Raw genomic sequence first — 15,546 nt, forward strand, 5'->3', positions numbered from 1 at the left:
CCAAAAAAAATTGAAAAGGTGAATGTTTTTAGGTACTGCTCCTCTACGTATAAACATCTAATTTTAATTGCTACCACACGTGGATATGTTTAAAGATAGTAGAGGCAGAAATGCCCAATTAGGTTCCTGTATTTATCATTCTCGAAGGCTCAGCAAAGCCACCTTCCCTGGCAAACGCTTTCATCTGGCCAAGCGTTAACCGCCTCCTGAGACTGTGTCCACCTTTTGCAAGCAGGTGGCACACCCTGACCAGTTAAGCTGTATTATATTTCAGGGAATTCAAGTCATTAACAGTGGAACGGTTTCATTAAGGGAATTTAAGGATTAATGGTTTCCTTACAGGGGCAAAAACAGTTGCTGCAGTAAAAACACAACATAGGAAGTTCTTGCTGATTCAGTTAAATAAGCAGAATGAATTTAAAAGGTAAGGCTCTGACCATGAACAGCTGTTCAATACAAACCTTAAATGCCAGTGTAAACAGAGAGAGGGTGTCCAGAGCCGTCAGGCACACCTCAGTAGCAATATTGGCTTCAAGTAACGACTGGTGGAGAACATCTGCGTCCGAGTGGCCATAGCCTGCATGAATCATAATACAAGGTTACTGCCGGCGGCTGAAGAAGAAAGGCTGGCAGACGGTGTAGTCACAGTCAACTTTTGATTATTTCCAGAAGGCTTCCTTCAGGGCCTTATCTCCCTGTTTGCCTTTTTTTTTTGGTGGGGGGGTGGGGTAAAAGGAGGTACTAAAAATGTTTCCATTCGATTATGATGTTTTCGGCTCTGGGAGGGAAGTAATAGAAGCAAACATTTATTGTGCACTTGCTATGTGCCAGCCATAATTCTATGAACTTTACATGTATCACCTTATTTAATCCCTCAGTAGCCCTATGAAGTGTGTACATTATTAAACCCTTTTTGCAGATAAGGAAATGGAGGCCCAGAAAGGCTAAACAACTTGTCTTAAGTCACACAGTTGGTAAACAGGGGAGCTAGGACTGGTACATAGACCAGAGTCACTCAATTGCGCCACTTGACTGAGCTGTTACGATGGTGGGGTAGTGAAGGAGGCTGACATTTCTGAAGCTTCCCACACAGACAGAGGCTGCAACACAGCACAGGGAAAGAAAATGAGCTGAGGGGCAGACTGCTGGTCAGTGAATCAAGCTCGTCCCCTTACTAGCTGTGTGACCCTGGGCAAGTTACTTGACCTCTTTATACCTCAGTTTCCTCATCTGTAGAATGGGGATAATAACAGTATCTACCTCAAAGGGCTGTGGTGAGCATTAAATTCATTAATTGCTGTGAAGCTCTTGGAATAGTGCCTGGCACACAGTGAACGCTATGTAAGTCTCAAGTCAATAAAGTAAGGATCTGTTTTATCAGGTGGAATCGTGAATGATAACCAAGAGTTGACTGCACTGCTAACAGTATTCTACTTGCTTTAATAAAAAAGCACAAAAGCCACTATGACTGAAAGAAATGTTTAAGAAAAGGAGAGGACTTGAGAATCATAATTTAAATACAAACTGATATCTTCTGTATGTGGCTGTAAAATCAATTTAGTATTGATATAAATGTAGTTTGACATACAATTTGAGATTAAATTATGAAATGGTATGCATTAGCAGAAATATATATAAGGGATGCAAAGGTGTTTCAGTATTGATCTAGATTACAAAGAAAGATGGCAATGTAATAAAACATCAGGTAATGTCTTTCTCCAAGGAGCAGAACAAATCAACACTCACTATGTAGGTAATTTTCTTAATACTCCAGAGAGGAGGACATTTTGTACATAGATCAGGAAAATGAAGTACAGAAAGCCTAGAGAATTTTCTTGAGGCCAGTAATGGGATAAAACCAGAAACTACACTCCCAATTCCTTATCCAGGTCACTGTACCATAATCTCTATTATTAAGATAAAATAAAGTAACTAGCATGATGTTATTCTGACTTTAATAAATGTCAGAGATAGAGAATGATTTTTGAAAGACTACAAAAAACTTTTCTAAAGCTACCGAGTTGCTTTTTAAAGTATGATTAAAAAAAAAAAAAAAACTATTGTGTGCTTTCATCCAACTTTGCTTTGCTTTTAAAATGGTGGTTTTGAGTGGCCTGCATTATTTTCACAGTGTGACAGAGTCATCGTGTCCCTAGTAAGGCTATGGAACACATTTGGCACCATGCTAGTTCTGTTTCTTTATATTCCTGGTTTGCTTTTTTTTTTTTTGGTAAGAAATCTAGCAGAAAGAAAGACAGACATTTTTTGGTACTAATATTCAATGAACTGCCTTTGTAAGCCAAGGTATTTCCTCATTTGGTAAGGTCTGTTTGGTGAGACAGCCAACAAAAGAGGAAAACAAACTAATGATTATTGTTACAGTGATCACAAACCAGGGCAAGTGAGGACCAAAAAAAATGAAACAAAAAACAAAAAACAAACAAAAAGCCCACCACCTTTTATCAGACCAACCAAAATTATCACACAGGTCAAAAGGACCCTATACTGAGGGCTGCCATTTATCCCAAATGAAGTTTTATAATCTGGGTTAAACTGTAACAAGGCACTTGCTTTGGTGATTAACTGTATTCTCTGCACAGAACTATCCTTTTCTCTTTCTAGATAACCTATTGGATAAGTGTATCCAAGTGTGATTATTATAGATAAGTTGGTCTACACACTGAAGAACTCCAACAGAGTTTACTTATACCTGGCTGAACGTCTAGAACAATTCAAGAACTGCAATTTGTCAGTGTGCTATTTTTTAAACATATATAATCAATGGGCCATGCTAATTAATGACAAAGTTTCTCTAAGCTACATTACACTATCTAATCTCCTTTAGAATAAGAGTCAATTCATATAGAAATCTGTCTGCCTGTGTCCGAATCATATAAGAATAAAAGAAACAGTTCTTTTAGCCACAATTGGTTATAATTTGCTTTTCCTTAAACTGTTTCGTCTCAAAAATCAGCAGGTTCCTGAACCAGTGTTACTTAAACATCCCTAAAAGTAAGTGGCAGCATGGGACGTTGTGTGAGTGACAGAGACTGACTGGACAATCTGCCATAAGATACCCCCGTGGGGACAGTCTGTCTCAAGACCTGGAACAAAGCTGTGCATGAGGAAAGACTCTAATCAATGGTCACCTTGTTCCTGGCTAACACAGGAAAATGAAACTGAGCTGGCAAACCCAAGAAGGGGTCTTAAGAGACACAGTAATTTCTCAGAGCATCGGTCAGCAACTTTTTAAAGCTGACTAAGTAGATTCTGACTGAGGCCAGTAAGAAGTACTGTTAACCCTACTGACTTCCACTAGGGGGTAGTGGTGCCTTGGGGCACAGGCACTGACGTGGTCACTGAGGCAGGTCAGGGAGGGAAGGACTTCCCTGATGCGCCATCTCCAGCAGGCACCTCAGGGGGTGCTTTAGAGACCTTAGGATCCACTGCTCACATGTACACAATTTTCATTCTGCTGTCACTCAGATAAGTGATTTATTCTCAAATCCCCACATCTTTTAAATACTCAAAGGACGAGGATGAGATTTTTTTCCCTCTAATGTCATCTGCTATGGTTAGACTTACCTAACTTTACTCCGTTTTATGAAGTCCTGTTTCCTGAAGAGCTTGGTTTAGTAATGCTGAGGACACCTGTAAACTACCCCTCTCTCCCCAGTGCCACATCAGAGGTGATGTGGTCAGAAAGGCAGAAGCCTGATCCACTGCCACTCGCCTTTTCCAAAAGTCAGAGGACATTTGGGCTAGAAGAATAAGTCGAATACATATTCTCACAGGAGGCACTTCCTTCTTGAAAGCTGCCTTCACTCTTTATGAAACCAGAATTCTTGTTTTTATTTTTAATTTTTTTCTCTGGCCCATAATATGAATCCATAAAAATAATACATTTTATGAAAAAAATATAAATACTGAATGGCTAGGAATCTTCTTGCTAAAAGAAATCCCCAAATGTAGAAGACTTAGCATCCTAGATGTATTAACTCATGGTCTACAGCTTTTACTAACTGCACATATTTATGCAAAGTATCAGATGGATCCACCACTACACAATCTATTATTGATCTCCATCTCATTTTTATTGCTAAAAAGTTTTTCCCCACAGATGGGCAAGAAGTGGAGAACAGAATAAGGAATGACATTCCAAGGCGAAAAATCATGCGATTTGCTCTCTGCCCTCTGATTAACCACCAAAGAAACAAATAGGTTCAAAATGATTTGTGAAACTAGTCTATAATCTCAGAGTTTATACTCGAGGAAATGGTTATACTACCTGCTTTCTAGTCTCAGATTACCTTGCATAAGTGATTGTCACTTAGACAATCAGATACTTAGCTGTATCTGAAAATGGTATGGGATATAGACCCCAAACTGTGACAACACTTGGTTTAAGCATATCATACCTTTTAATTTAAAGTCCTCTTTAAGGATACTAAAAATATAAAAAATGACCGACTTTAAATGGGCATTGTGTCAGGTTTTCTCAACTCTGAAACCCTGTCAATTGCAAGAAGCACCAATCAATGACAGGCTACCATGTTAGATGTAAATTAATTCAGGATATATCTGTAAGATAAGATCTGCTAAATCTGTAAAATATATCCTGATTTCAGAAATGCTAGCAAAGGGGCAAAAATCTATCTCCAAATCAAGGAAATGTGGCTTCACAGACATTTTATTTACTATCTTGAGTATAGACATTTAAAGCATCCAAGCCCATTTCACCTCTTTGAAAAGATATATCACCCATGCTTAAGAACTTTTGAGAAATATTGATTTTACTTCGGAGACTATATGCCTCCCCTGCATTTTTTATATTGATTCAATATTATCCACAATAAAGGAATTTAATTATCATCTATATTCAGTTTCTTACTTGAGATTCATAGATATCAAAGAACATCAGAATTAGATGGGGTCTGAACAAGCCATCTCGTCTAACTCCTCATATGATGCTTAAATGACCTGGACAGTATCCCCAATGGGTCCTCATCAAGTCTCTGTTTTCACATTTCCAGCTGCCAGTACCTGTACTAGCTAATAGGTAGTCCAGTTAGAAAATGCTTCCCCATATTCACCTGAGATCTAATTCTCTGCAACTTAATCCAGTGATCTTAAATTGTCTCTTATACTGAATTATATGAAATACAGGTTTTCTCCAAGGGTTTCTACCTCTCGGCTGGCTTCTCTCCCATCACACCAATGGGAAATATGGATTATCATGCAAGTGAATTTAACATATTCCTAGAACAATATATAACATTAAAGTAAATACAAACTGTTATTTTATAATTTTTGCAAATGAATCACTTATTTGCAAACATGTTTCACTTAGTTTTCCCCTCATCACTCAGTTTATATAAAGTATATAAAGTATACTCCGAGCACCTATCACTCTCAATTTGTCCTTTGGCACAAGTCTTTTCTACTGATACACAATGAGTACACGTTGCAGTAAACAGGTCAATGCCTTAATGTTGTAAACATTTGCTTTTTATAAGCCTGGGCAATGACCCAAACAACAAACTCCTACCCTTTGAGTGTTTTTAAAATAGTTAAGACCACTGGCCACAGTGAAATTTGTCATCTTCATTATATCCTATATAATTCCAAGAGTAAGGGTAAGTGCCCGCTAGCGTTACACGTGTGCTGTGTGTGGTGTCTTTTCCCGTGTCCTACTGTTAATAGGCGATGGAGACGGTGTGGCTTGGCCTGCATTGGCTTAAGTTCCTCGCAGTCCTCTGCTGCCCCCTGCTGGTCACGCTAAGATCTGACAAAGCCTTTCCTATTCAGAGAAAGGAAATGAAAAATGCAGGTGTATAGGGGACTCTTCCTATTTTCATTCTTTTCCAAAATAAATTCATTTTAGACTCTGGCATCCCAGCAAGTCTCTCACATACTGGATCTCTGTCATACTGGTTGGCCCAATAGAAGGTACTGTATTCGTTAAATAGGAATTTTCTTAAAGAGACATATGTGGCTACAAATTTCCCATACAATACCTAGGTGAAGATGTAAAAACTCATGTATGTATGAGTTCACACACATACACATGTATACATACAGTATACACTCCCTTCTCTGTGGCTTTTGGCCGAGTTGACGATTTGGAACTCAAAAAGCTAATGGTGGCAGAGGCTGAAGCCTCCCAAATACAGAATCACAATTAGAGACATAAGTGAAGACTGAGTTCAGGGTGAAGATGCGGGGACTACGGGACATCAGAAGCTATTCGGGGAGAGCAGGAACTGTGGGCACACATTAAAAGGCTAAAATAATCAGCTACACACTCTTGACGGGGAAGGCAAAAGGAGAAACTTTGATCGAGAATGGTGTCACTGAAAACTGACTAAAGAAAAACTTGGGGTTGAAAGAGGAGAGGGGCAGGAAGGACAAGGTTCTCTGTGGGTAGCAGGAAGAGAGAATGGAAATCAACCATGTTAACAATAGGGTTTTTGGCAGTAGAACACAGCCAGCTGTCTCTCTCCTCCAATTCAAACCACCACCGTGAAACCCATTTGCAGAGGGAGGGGTTGCTGCATATCTTGGTGGATTAAGGTTATTTATTCGTGTGTTGATCATTCAGTTTATTTTTGTTTTCTATGTTTCCTACATGATTATCTTTGGAGGTGGGGCCTTGGTCTGCTTATGATTTTTTTTTTTTTTACAGTGCTTTAAAGTTTAAGCATTTATTTCAACTGATAGTGAGGTACTGATAGTCCCTGTGTTATAAATTATCTGGGCAAAGGTCATGTAGCAGGTCTTGCAGAAAAGTGGGAATTGGATTTCTCTTTGCTAAATAGGAAATCAAAACTAAAAATAATGAAACTCCTTGTTTTGTTTGTTTAAACCCTTTGTCTGCAGAGCTAAAATAGCCCTAACAGACAAGACGTTGAAAAATCAAGTTCTGTAGCCTTAGACGTGTCACTAGCGCACATTCCACAGCTAAGTATAGAACCCAGAACTAGCATTTGAAGGCTACCAATTCAGTGTGTGGCAGACTGACATAATATTGATTTAAATTAAGCCTTGAATTTTATAAAGAGAGACTGTACCCACTACATTTAACTTTCTTGGGGGTGGAAGAGTGGGAAGGTGTCATATTTTGATTCCTCAGCATTTTTACTTCGAACTATTCTCAAGTTAAGGTGTCAGGAATATATCGTCTATACTCTCAGCCTGTACTAAGAAAGAGGTACGGAAATCACAGTGAATGGAATGAATTCTTATGATTAGAAATGATGAGAAGATATTACTAACCATGAATTAAAGACATTGCTTGCAGTGAGTACAAATAATTGTCTAGATAGAACAGTAACTAGCTAAGTCATGCTTGGAGCAAAGATGGGACAATTTAGAGAACATACCACTGACAGAAATGATGACATTAGTTTTATAAAGTGCTGCATGGTTGATATCTTTTAGGTTTTCTGCTTCAAGAAACCCTTAAGAAGACTAAACACTTAAGATTTCTAGAAACAGCACATGATGCTATGTCCCCTCTGACAATTGATAAAATTAAATTAAAGATATGCTCCCGTGTTTTGGCAAAGTCTCTACTGTGAAGTTAGGAAGCCCCAAAGTTAGGAAGGCGAGATGAACAAGAAGTCTCGGTTTGCAAGTGAAGCGGCCTCGTAAGCAGACTTCAACCTGATTAAATCTTACCATTGTCTACAGAAATTCCAAGCACACTTGATATCTTTCTCACACTGAAAACACAGAAAAAGTCACTTTGTTATTGGCTTTTCCACACCCTCACACATTGATTCATGGGCTTTACGGTTTCACAGCAGTTTAACGATTAACATACATTCAGGGCTGGAATGTCAGAATGTGGACGCTTGATCAATTACACGCATGGGGTCAGGAGGGTGAAAGGAACTTGCTCCAGATGTTCTTGGGAGTCACACGGGGAAAACTGATGATAAGTTGGTTACTGGCAACAAATCAAAATACTAAATTAAAAATATCAGAGAATGTCTCGCTATCAGGCCAGATTTTGTTTTAAAAACACCAAGCAGATGGCGTGGGGCAAAGGGTCTAGGCTTTCAGGTGTGGTGCTGTAGTTGACCGCGTCCCACATTATGTCATTCTCCTCCGAGGAAGGGAACTGCGCCACGAGCTCTTCATCCTACTGCTCTGAGCTGGAAGAAAAGTCGATTTGGTGATGTGGTGTGGTGTAGCCAGGGGCTCTCCCCTCTGAACTGTCACATGGGATGGCTGGCTGTTACGATGGTGTGTCATGGGACTTACTGTGGTTAAAAGTGAGAGAGTTATCCAGGCTGCCCAGCTGCTGCAATCTGGCATGCATCATTCCTGTTCTGTTACGGGAAACAGGCAATGTCTGAGATTTTCGATCATGAACTATGGGTCCCAACCCCTCCTGGTTCCTGCAACATGAGTGAAATGGGATAGAAGCAAAAGTTAGATTTGTTACACTGCAGCGAGATGGGGAGCATTAGTTAGTGAGGCCAGGACACAGCACGAAGGAGACTGGCCACGCACAGACCAAGCACAGAGGAGCCTGTTTGAGGCCACATGAGCCAAAGACACACACAGGCAGCAGCACTTGGCAGAGTTCACAGCAAAGCATCTGAAGACGAAGGAGCAAAAACCAGGGCAAAGCAGAGACCTTTTCAGTTTTGGAAAGTCATTTAGAGATGCTACTTGTTTTTTGTTTTTTTTTCGGTACCCGGGCCTCTCACTGTTGTGGCCCGTCCCGTTGCGGAGCACAGGCTCAGCGGTCATGGCTCACGGGCCTAGCTGCTCCACGGCATATGGGATCCTCCCAGACCGGGGCACGAACCCGTGTCCCCTGCATCGGCAGGCAGACTTTCAACCACTGCACCACCAGGGAAGCCCAGAGATGCTACTTTTTAAAAAGGTGAGCATCAGTCCAATGTGGTGCTAATGACTAGCATTTGGACAACAGCCAAAACACCATGAATCTCTTTGGATTATATATGTTATTAAACAGCAAAAAAAATTTTTTTTAGTTAAAATAATACATTGGAAGAAACAGAGGACAAACATGCAATGGGAAGGATTATATGAGGCGGTTTAACACCTTTATTCTTACCCAGGAAAGGAGGAGAAGAGCCACAACCTTTGTTAGACTTGTCAGCAGTCAAGTGAAGAAAACAGAAAAGTGATCTGGATTAGCAATCAAACAGCTAACTTCCTACTGTGTACCATCACCAGAGCAGATGAAAAATGAGACCAGCGCTGGAATGACACCTGTCCCCCGTCCCGTAGCCAACCGTCTCCCTCACTGTGTTATTGTGTGGAGTAGAACAGGACATGCATGGAATATCATCGGGCAACATGCTGCTGGGTGATTTCAAAGTGACACAATGAGAAGGCGCAGTGTTCACAGAACCGGACCACCATAGAGGGCAAACACTGACAACGTTTAAATCATCACTCAGGATCTCTTCCATGTGCAGCAGAGACCATGGCAATTTTCGATAAAACAGGGAACGTCTTTCCACTGTGCACGTTACGAAGTAACACCATCCTCCACCCCGCCTATCTATTCCCATTTATTTTTAAGACAGTCCAAGGAAGCATACTTTTACATGCAAATATATACAGGGTGCCTAAGAAGTCAGAAGATTTTTCTTTAAAAATATTAAATTTAGAGACTTTGAAAAAATAAGTTAACTGCTTCACAAAATCCAATTCCAAAATAGTTTGTTGGGGCAGAAATCTTTAGCTTTTCACATTCACCATGTTCAGCTCTGAGGCATTTTATCCTATTTGCACAACATTTTCCAAATGCCATCTTGTGAGGTGGGTGACACCATGAGAGGGTGTGAAGCTCCCCCAGCACAGTGTCTTTCTGTTGCAAATATACTGTTTGCCCATCTTCATGGGACAAAGTCAAAAAGGATGAAGTTATTGTATAAGGACACATTGTATATATTTGCATTTAGTACCCAAAAAAACTCAAATGCAAAAATTACTGTTACGATAAAAAATAAGAGTTAAGATTAGAGAACGTTAAGTGCCACCACATTTCAATTAAAAATAGAAAGTATTAATAGGAAGAAGGCATAATATAGTCTCTCTACATTTGCTTTTTAAAAGAAAACATACTTTTATTTGACATAAACACAATTCTGAAACTTTCTCAAATATCTCAAGAAAAAAACAATGTTACCATAAAGAGTGAAATCTTGACACTCAAATAGAAAGTCTATTAAAAATCTATTTCCTATTTCATTGTTGTAAAGCAGAATTATAGATAAGCGAAAAACCTCAATGACAACTAAATTTTAAAGTTTTTCTTAAAACATAAATATGTTTACTTATAATTAAATTTTAGCAACAACAATAGAAAAATAGGATGCTTAGACCAAGACCCCATGAATACATTATCACAGGATACACAACAACGGAAGAAAACAAACACAGACACACTGAATGGCAACAGGGAAGGAGTAAGAACTCGCTAACGACAAGGGGCAGTCCGAGGAAAGCCTCCAGAGAAGGAGCTGCGTGGCTGCCCATCAGCAGTGAGTGTCCAGCTCTCCTCAAGCTCAGCGTGGAACCGAGAGGATGGCTGGGACAGGGCAGTCAGGGTCTGTGATACTCAACAGAGAGTTCTGGTCAGATCGCAACAGAGGGCACAGACAGCTTATTCAGAGAAAGAGGAGAAAAGGCTCAATTTTAGAGATGGTTTTTGTGGCAGTCCAAACAAATTTGAGATGGACTGAAAACATTCTTTCATTAAGGAGGAAAGCGGTTCGATGAGAGATTACTCTGTAGTTGGGAGGTGGGATGGTAAAAAAAGGACCTTTGAAAGCGAAAAAGGGAAAGAGAGATCATTGAGGAAGGAAAAAAAGAAAGAGGGGGAACACACAGCCAGAGGAGCCGGGAGAAGAGAAAGAGGAGACAGAAGGAACAGAGCACGGGGCAGGATGTGGAAGGAAGCGGAGAAGTGCAGCAACAGGCCACGGAGGAAAATCTTTCCAGGAGGTATGCCTGAGACAGAACAAGACAGAAGGAATGGAGGAACGTAGGCGAAAGATGCCACCAGATTTCAGGGCAGCAACCCAAAGACCTGCCACTGTCTGCACGGCGGTTTAAGAGAATGACAACCGCCAATCCCCACACAAGTTCCCACACTCCTGGATCCAAGCAACACAGACAATGACACAACACTTCAAACGAAAACTCCCACAGTACCTGGCGATATATCGCTTCCCCATGTACTGGAACTGGTGCAAGCAGACTCTGCGGAGAGAATGAAGATTATTAGGGAGCGATCAAGTTATTGGAGGTGAACTTATTTTGGACACATGGCTTTGCTTAAACCCATTTACAGTAACATGTTCAATAAGCTCTTACATCTACCACTGGCCCCTTACTTCCGGTTTTCAGAAATTCTCTGGAAGGTCCCTCTAAACCCGGAGAAAATGATCAAACGCAAGGGAGGCCGCGTATTGTGCTGCTGTCAGTGCCATGGTGGCTGGTCTGAGCAACACAGAAGAAAGGCCCAGGACCGACAGGATTGACTGGTGACTTCGGGGGTGGATATTTACTCCACATCTGCCTTAGAAGGCATGGTGGAAACCATATGCACTGTTCCAAGTGGCTTATTCGTTCTCATTCAGCCTATGTAAGGAGCTTTCTTTTTTGATTCAAGTAAATGGACTGGTTCCTTACAGACATCAAGTATGTAGTTTCTTGTTTTACTTTACTGTATTTTGTTTACAACATTGATTTTTTTAAAAAAAATCATATATTTAATAAAAGTCAGTTAAAACAATGTCTAGTAAGTTCTTCTGAACTTACTAGAATCTTGTCTCACATGTGACAACTCCCACCTTTAACTCAGCAGAGGAAGTGACCATGGATTTGGGAACCAAGACCGTAATTCCAAAATGCACAAAGCTCTGAACACCATGGGTTTGCACCGAATTCGTGCAAACACATTTGGCAGCAAATCATGACCCCAACTAACAGAGGTAAAGCTACCTGGTCATGATTTAACCTACTACTGTGAACGATCACAGTACACAGAAATAACTTCTTACTGCAAAAACAACCATGTGCTTGACTGTGGGGTGCTGCGGAATATACTCTCTATGTAAATTTTTCAAAAATCTAAAAAATTCTGGATTTGAAAACTCATCTGGCCCCACTAGTTTTGGATAAGGGATTATAGATTCGTGTTTCTAAAAGTAAAAAGCTTAAAGGAAAACTTAAACTAAAGTGATAAAATAATATAGACTGTATTTAAGATTTCACTTTTACATATTTTTGAATTGTAGCGATTTTTATGTCTCAGTTTCTGAGCATCATCCACCGAATTCAGCGAATAAATGTTGTGTTATTTAATTAAAATGGCTTATACGCACAAGTAGTAACCTCTCATCTACAATAATCACATATCTAATCATTTAAGGCTGTCGCTGTCCACTGGGTCATGAGCCCCTGAGAGTGGGTGTTGGTGTTAGGCCCAGGAGAAAGAGCTTAAGGATAAGTGTGGATGTGAATATATATTGCATTCCTGGTTCAACTGTCAGTGCACTGTATTCTTCACACCTCTTAACTAGCCAGGAAAAATCAAGAGTCAATGAGCAAAGATGAAACTACTCACTCCAATATTGTAAAAAAATCCATAAGTTCAGATGTTGAGGCCTTGTTCCAATATGTAAACAAAGCATCTGCAAAGTAAACATTTATTTGATTAAATTGTAATGCGTATTTCGTACATTATAAGATGGGAAGAGACCTCAGAGTGTAGGCCTCCAAACTTTCCTCGGCCCCCTTTTATAGTTGATCAAAGGATAAACCAGTGACTAATCTATTATAAGGGGTAACATGCACAACAGGCTTAGTCAGTATAAAGAAGCTACATTTGAACATTTGAACTTTAATTTCAGCATGCATCATCTAGCCCTAAATGGTACCTATTTAACTTATACATAATGTGCTCTTAAATGGACTAGAAAATTACCCACTACAGAATCCCTCCCCAGTAGAGAATCTGTTGAAAATTCTGACATGTACGTAAGTAACCCCTTCCCAACACACACACACAAACACACGCACTGCAGTGGAAGCATGTATCCTACAGGCACTGTTTCGCCCTTTGAGGTTTAATTCAGCAAGAAAGCCTGGATCTATCTCAGTCTTTTCCAAGCTGCCTGACAGTCCTCTCCATGGATGTACTGCAGCTGAGTTAACCAGCTCCCCTACTGACAGACATGTACTTGTCCTTCCCCCCAGTTTTTTGCTGTTATATATCATGCTTCAGTAAAAATCCTTTTTACATGCGTCTGTGCACACTCGTCCAACTACATCTATAGGAGAAATTCTTAGAAGTGAACTAGCCATGTTAATAGTGTGTACATTTAAAATCTGACATATATTGTCAAATAGCCTTCCAAATAACAGTGTATGGGAGTTCCTATTTCCTAGCACGATGGTACAATGTACTAGTGGTTAAGAACCACACCCGCTCTTTATTAAGAGCAACTGGGCGCATCTTTAGTTAAGGCAAATCCTACAAATTCACTTACAGGAAGCATTCTCTGCATATGACTCTTAACCATTCGACATTGCACAAAGAGTGTTAGCGTGTGATAGTTAAACATTTTTGCCTTCTTACATTTTACATTGAAGTTGAGAAATGCGTTAAAAGATTTCTTTCAGGGAAAAAGCCACTGAGTCCTTGGGGCCTGAGATGAGCAAGAGGCTGGCTGCAGAGATGCTGGAGGCTCATGAAGATGCACGGCAATGGACTTTTATTCTACACTTGTCAAGAACAGTGACAGGTGGGAGAAGCCGTGGGATACATACCAAGTACCTGCTATGCACCAGGCACTGTGCTAGGTCTCATGACTTCACGTATATCCTGTCATCGAATTCTCACCATGATCTGGGGCAGAGTTTCCATTTACGACTGAACTAATGAAGGCTCAGAGAAGCTAAGTAACTCTCCCAACTACCAGCTGACAGAATGCCAGTGGAATGGCGATTTAAATCAAGTGCACCTGATTTTGAAAGCCACAGCTGGCCTCTTAGACCAGAGGGTGGGTCGGGGAGCGTCCATCTCTTGGGGGTTTCAAGTTTAGAATCCAGAGGGACGGACTCTGGTTACTTGAGGCTGGTGTGTTGGGAACCCAGGGAGTTCCCTGGATGCTGGGCCTCTCGGGGTCAACGTGCAGACATCTGAGGCCAGCAGACAGAACCAGCTGGCCAGCCGGGTGGTACCATCATGGCCTTTCCTTGCTCTGTGCTCTGGCTATTGGCTGAGGAGGGGGGAAGACAGAGCTAAGCTCTATGACGGAGAAAGGAGGCACAAGAAGGCACGGAGGGCGAGGGGCCCTGCGTGTAGGCCGTGCGCGTTCAACATGGGAGAAAGGAAAGAGCAGCTACAGAGCTAGTCACACAACTGATGTTGGGTATCTGTCTGGTAAACTATTCTAAAGGCAATTTCTCCTCCACCCCATACTATACACAAAAACCAATGCTTGGTAGAGACTAAGATTTAAATGTGAAAATTTAAATAATACAGCTTTTAAAGAAAATACAGGAGAACATCTTCAGAGCCTGGCGGGTAGGTAAAGATTTCTTAAATGAGACACACAAAAAAATTCTAATTATAAAGGGGAAAAAAGTGTAACAACAGTAGTTGTAAAAAAAAAAAAAGATATTCTAAAACTGTTTTGAAGAAGTTGTTGCATTTTTTAAATATGTGCCTGGCCTTCCAAAAGGCTGACTTTAAAGGGTAACTTTCATTTGGATGCAAAATTTCTTGTATATATATTTTTAAAAACAGTTATTTTCTAGTTACACATCACATTTAATATTTGAAATGTAAAATATTTTAAAGAAAACTTTCAATAAAGGAAAAACAGGACTATATAATGCTGGCTGAAACCCACTACCATGATGAAAATTGAGAACGTTTGACTTAATGGGAAGAATTTCAACTTTCTAACTGAAAAATCAGAATAAGAGCCTGGTGCTTTTGTATTTGGTCATCATTCACAAAAAAAAATCTCGTCTGCTTGTGTTTTTCAAAATAGCTATTTTAAAGTAACATGTTGACAGAAGAGTAAAATCCTCCAGTTCCAACGCATTTTAAGGATCCTATGCTGCTCCTAACCTCTGAGCTACAGGTCAGGCTCCTGGTGCTGCTGAAATGGAAGCTCGAGACAAAAGAAACACTATGTGCAGCAGAAGTACCTTCCCCTGGATGCTCAATGCCCACACCCCCTGCCACCAGACAAGTGGGCTTCAGGTCTCCAAAAATGGCATTTTACTTTCAAAAGAGTTTGTCTTCTCTCAATGACCTTAATGAAGCTCACAGTACCCTTCCTAATTTGTTACAGGAAAATTAAGAAGATTTTTGACCAAGATAAGAACTGTGACATTATACTATGGCACAGTTTCATGTGATTGCTTATATCACACAATCAGAGTTGGAACTGTCCTGCCATGGATGTTTACAAGCTTTAAATGGTACTGATAAAGCATTAATGGTTGTGGTCATTTCTATTTTTAAATGTGGTG

General features: G+C 40.3%; 1 protein-coding gene across 7 annotated transcripts in view; it reads right to left on the reverse strand.

The window, feature by feature from the left end:
- DOCK9 (dedicator of cytokinesis 9) overlaps window positions 1-15,546 on the reverse strand; it is a 282,273-nt gene that overhangs the window by 43,126 nt on the left and 223,601 nt on the right. For 3 of the 7 annotated variants that reach the window (XM_060080170.1, XM_060080171.1, XM_060080168.1), the window contains exons 36-39: window positions 12,623-12,689; window positions 11,206-11,253; window positions 8,269-8,405; window positions 462-577 (exon numbers count right to left, since the gene is read on the reverse strand). In XM_060080170.1, coding sequence (XP_059936153.1) covers window positions 462-577; window positions 8,269-8,405; window positions 11,206-11,253; window positions 12,623-12,689 — 368 coding nt within the window. Of the gene's footprint in view, window positions 1-461; window positions 578-7,680; window positions 7,725-8,268; window positions 8,406-11,205; window positions 11,254-12,622; window positions 12,690-15,546 lie in introns of all 7 variants that reach the window. The other 4 variants (XM_060080175.1, XM_060080172.1, XM_060080174.1 and 1 more) reach the window with 2 other exon arrangements.

Source organism: Mesoplodon densirostris, chromosome 17 (assembly GCF_025265405.1).
Source record: "Mesoplodon densirostris isolate mMesDen1 chromosome 17, mMesDen1 primary haplotype, whole genome shotgun sequence".
Lineage (NCBI taxonomy): Eukaryota > Metazoa > Chordata > Mammalia > Artiodactyla > Ziphiidae > Mesoplodon > Mesoplodon densirostris.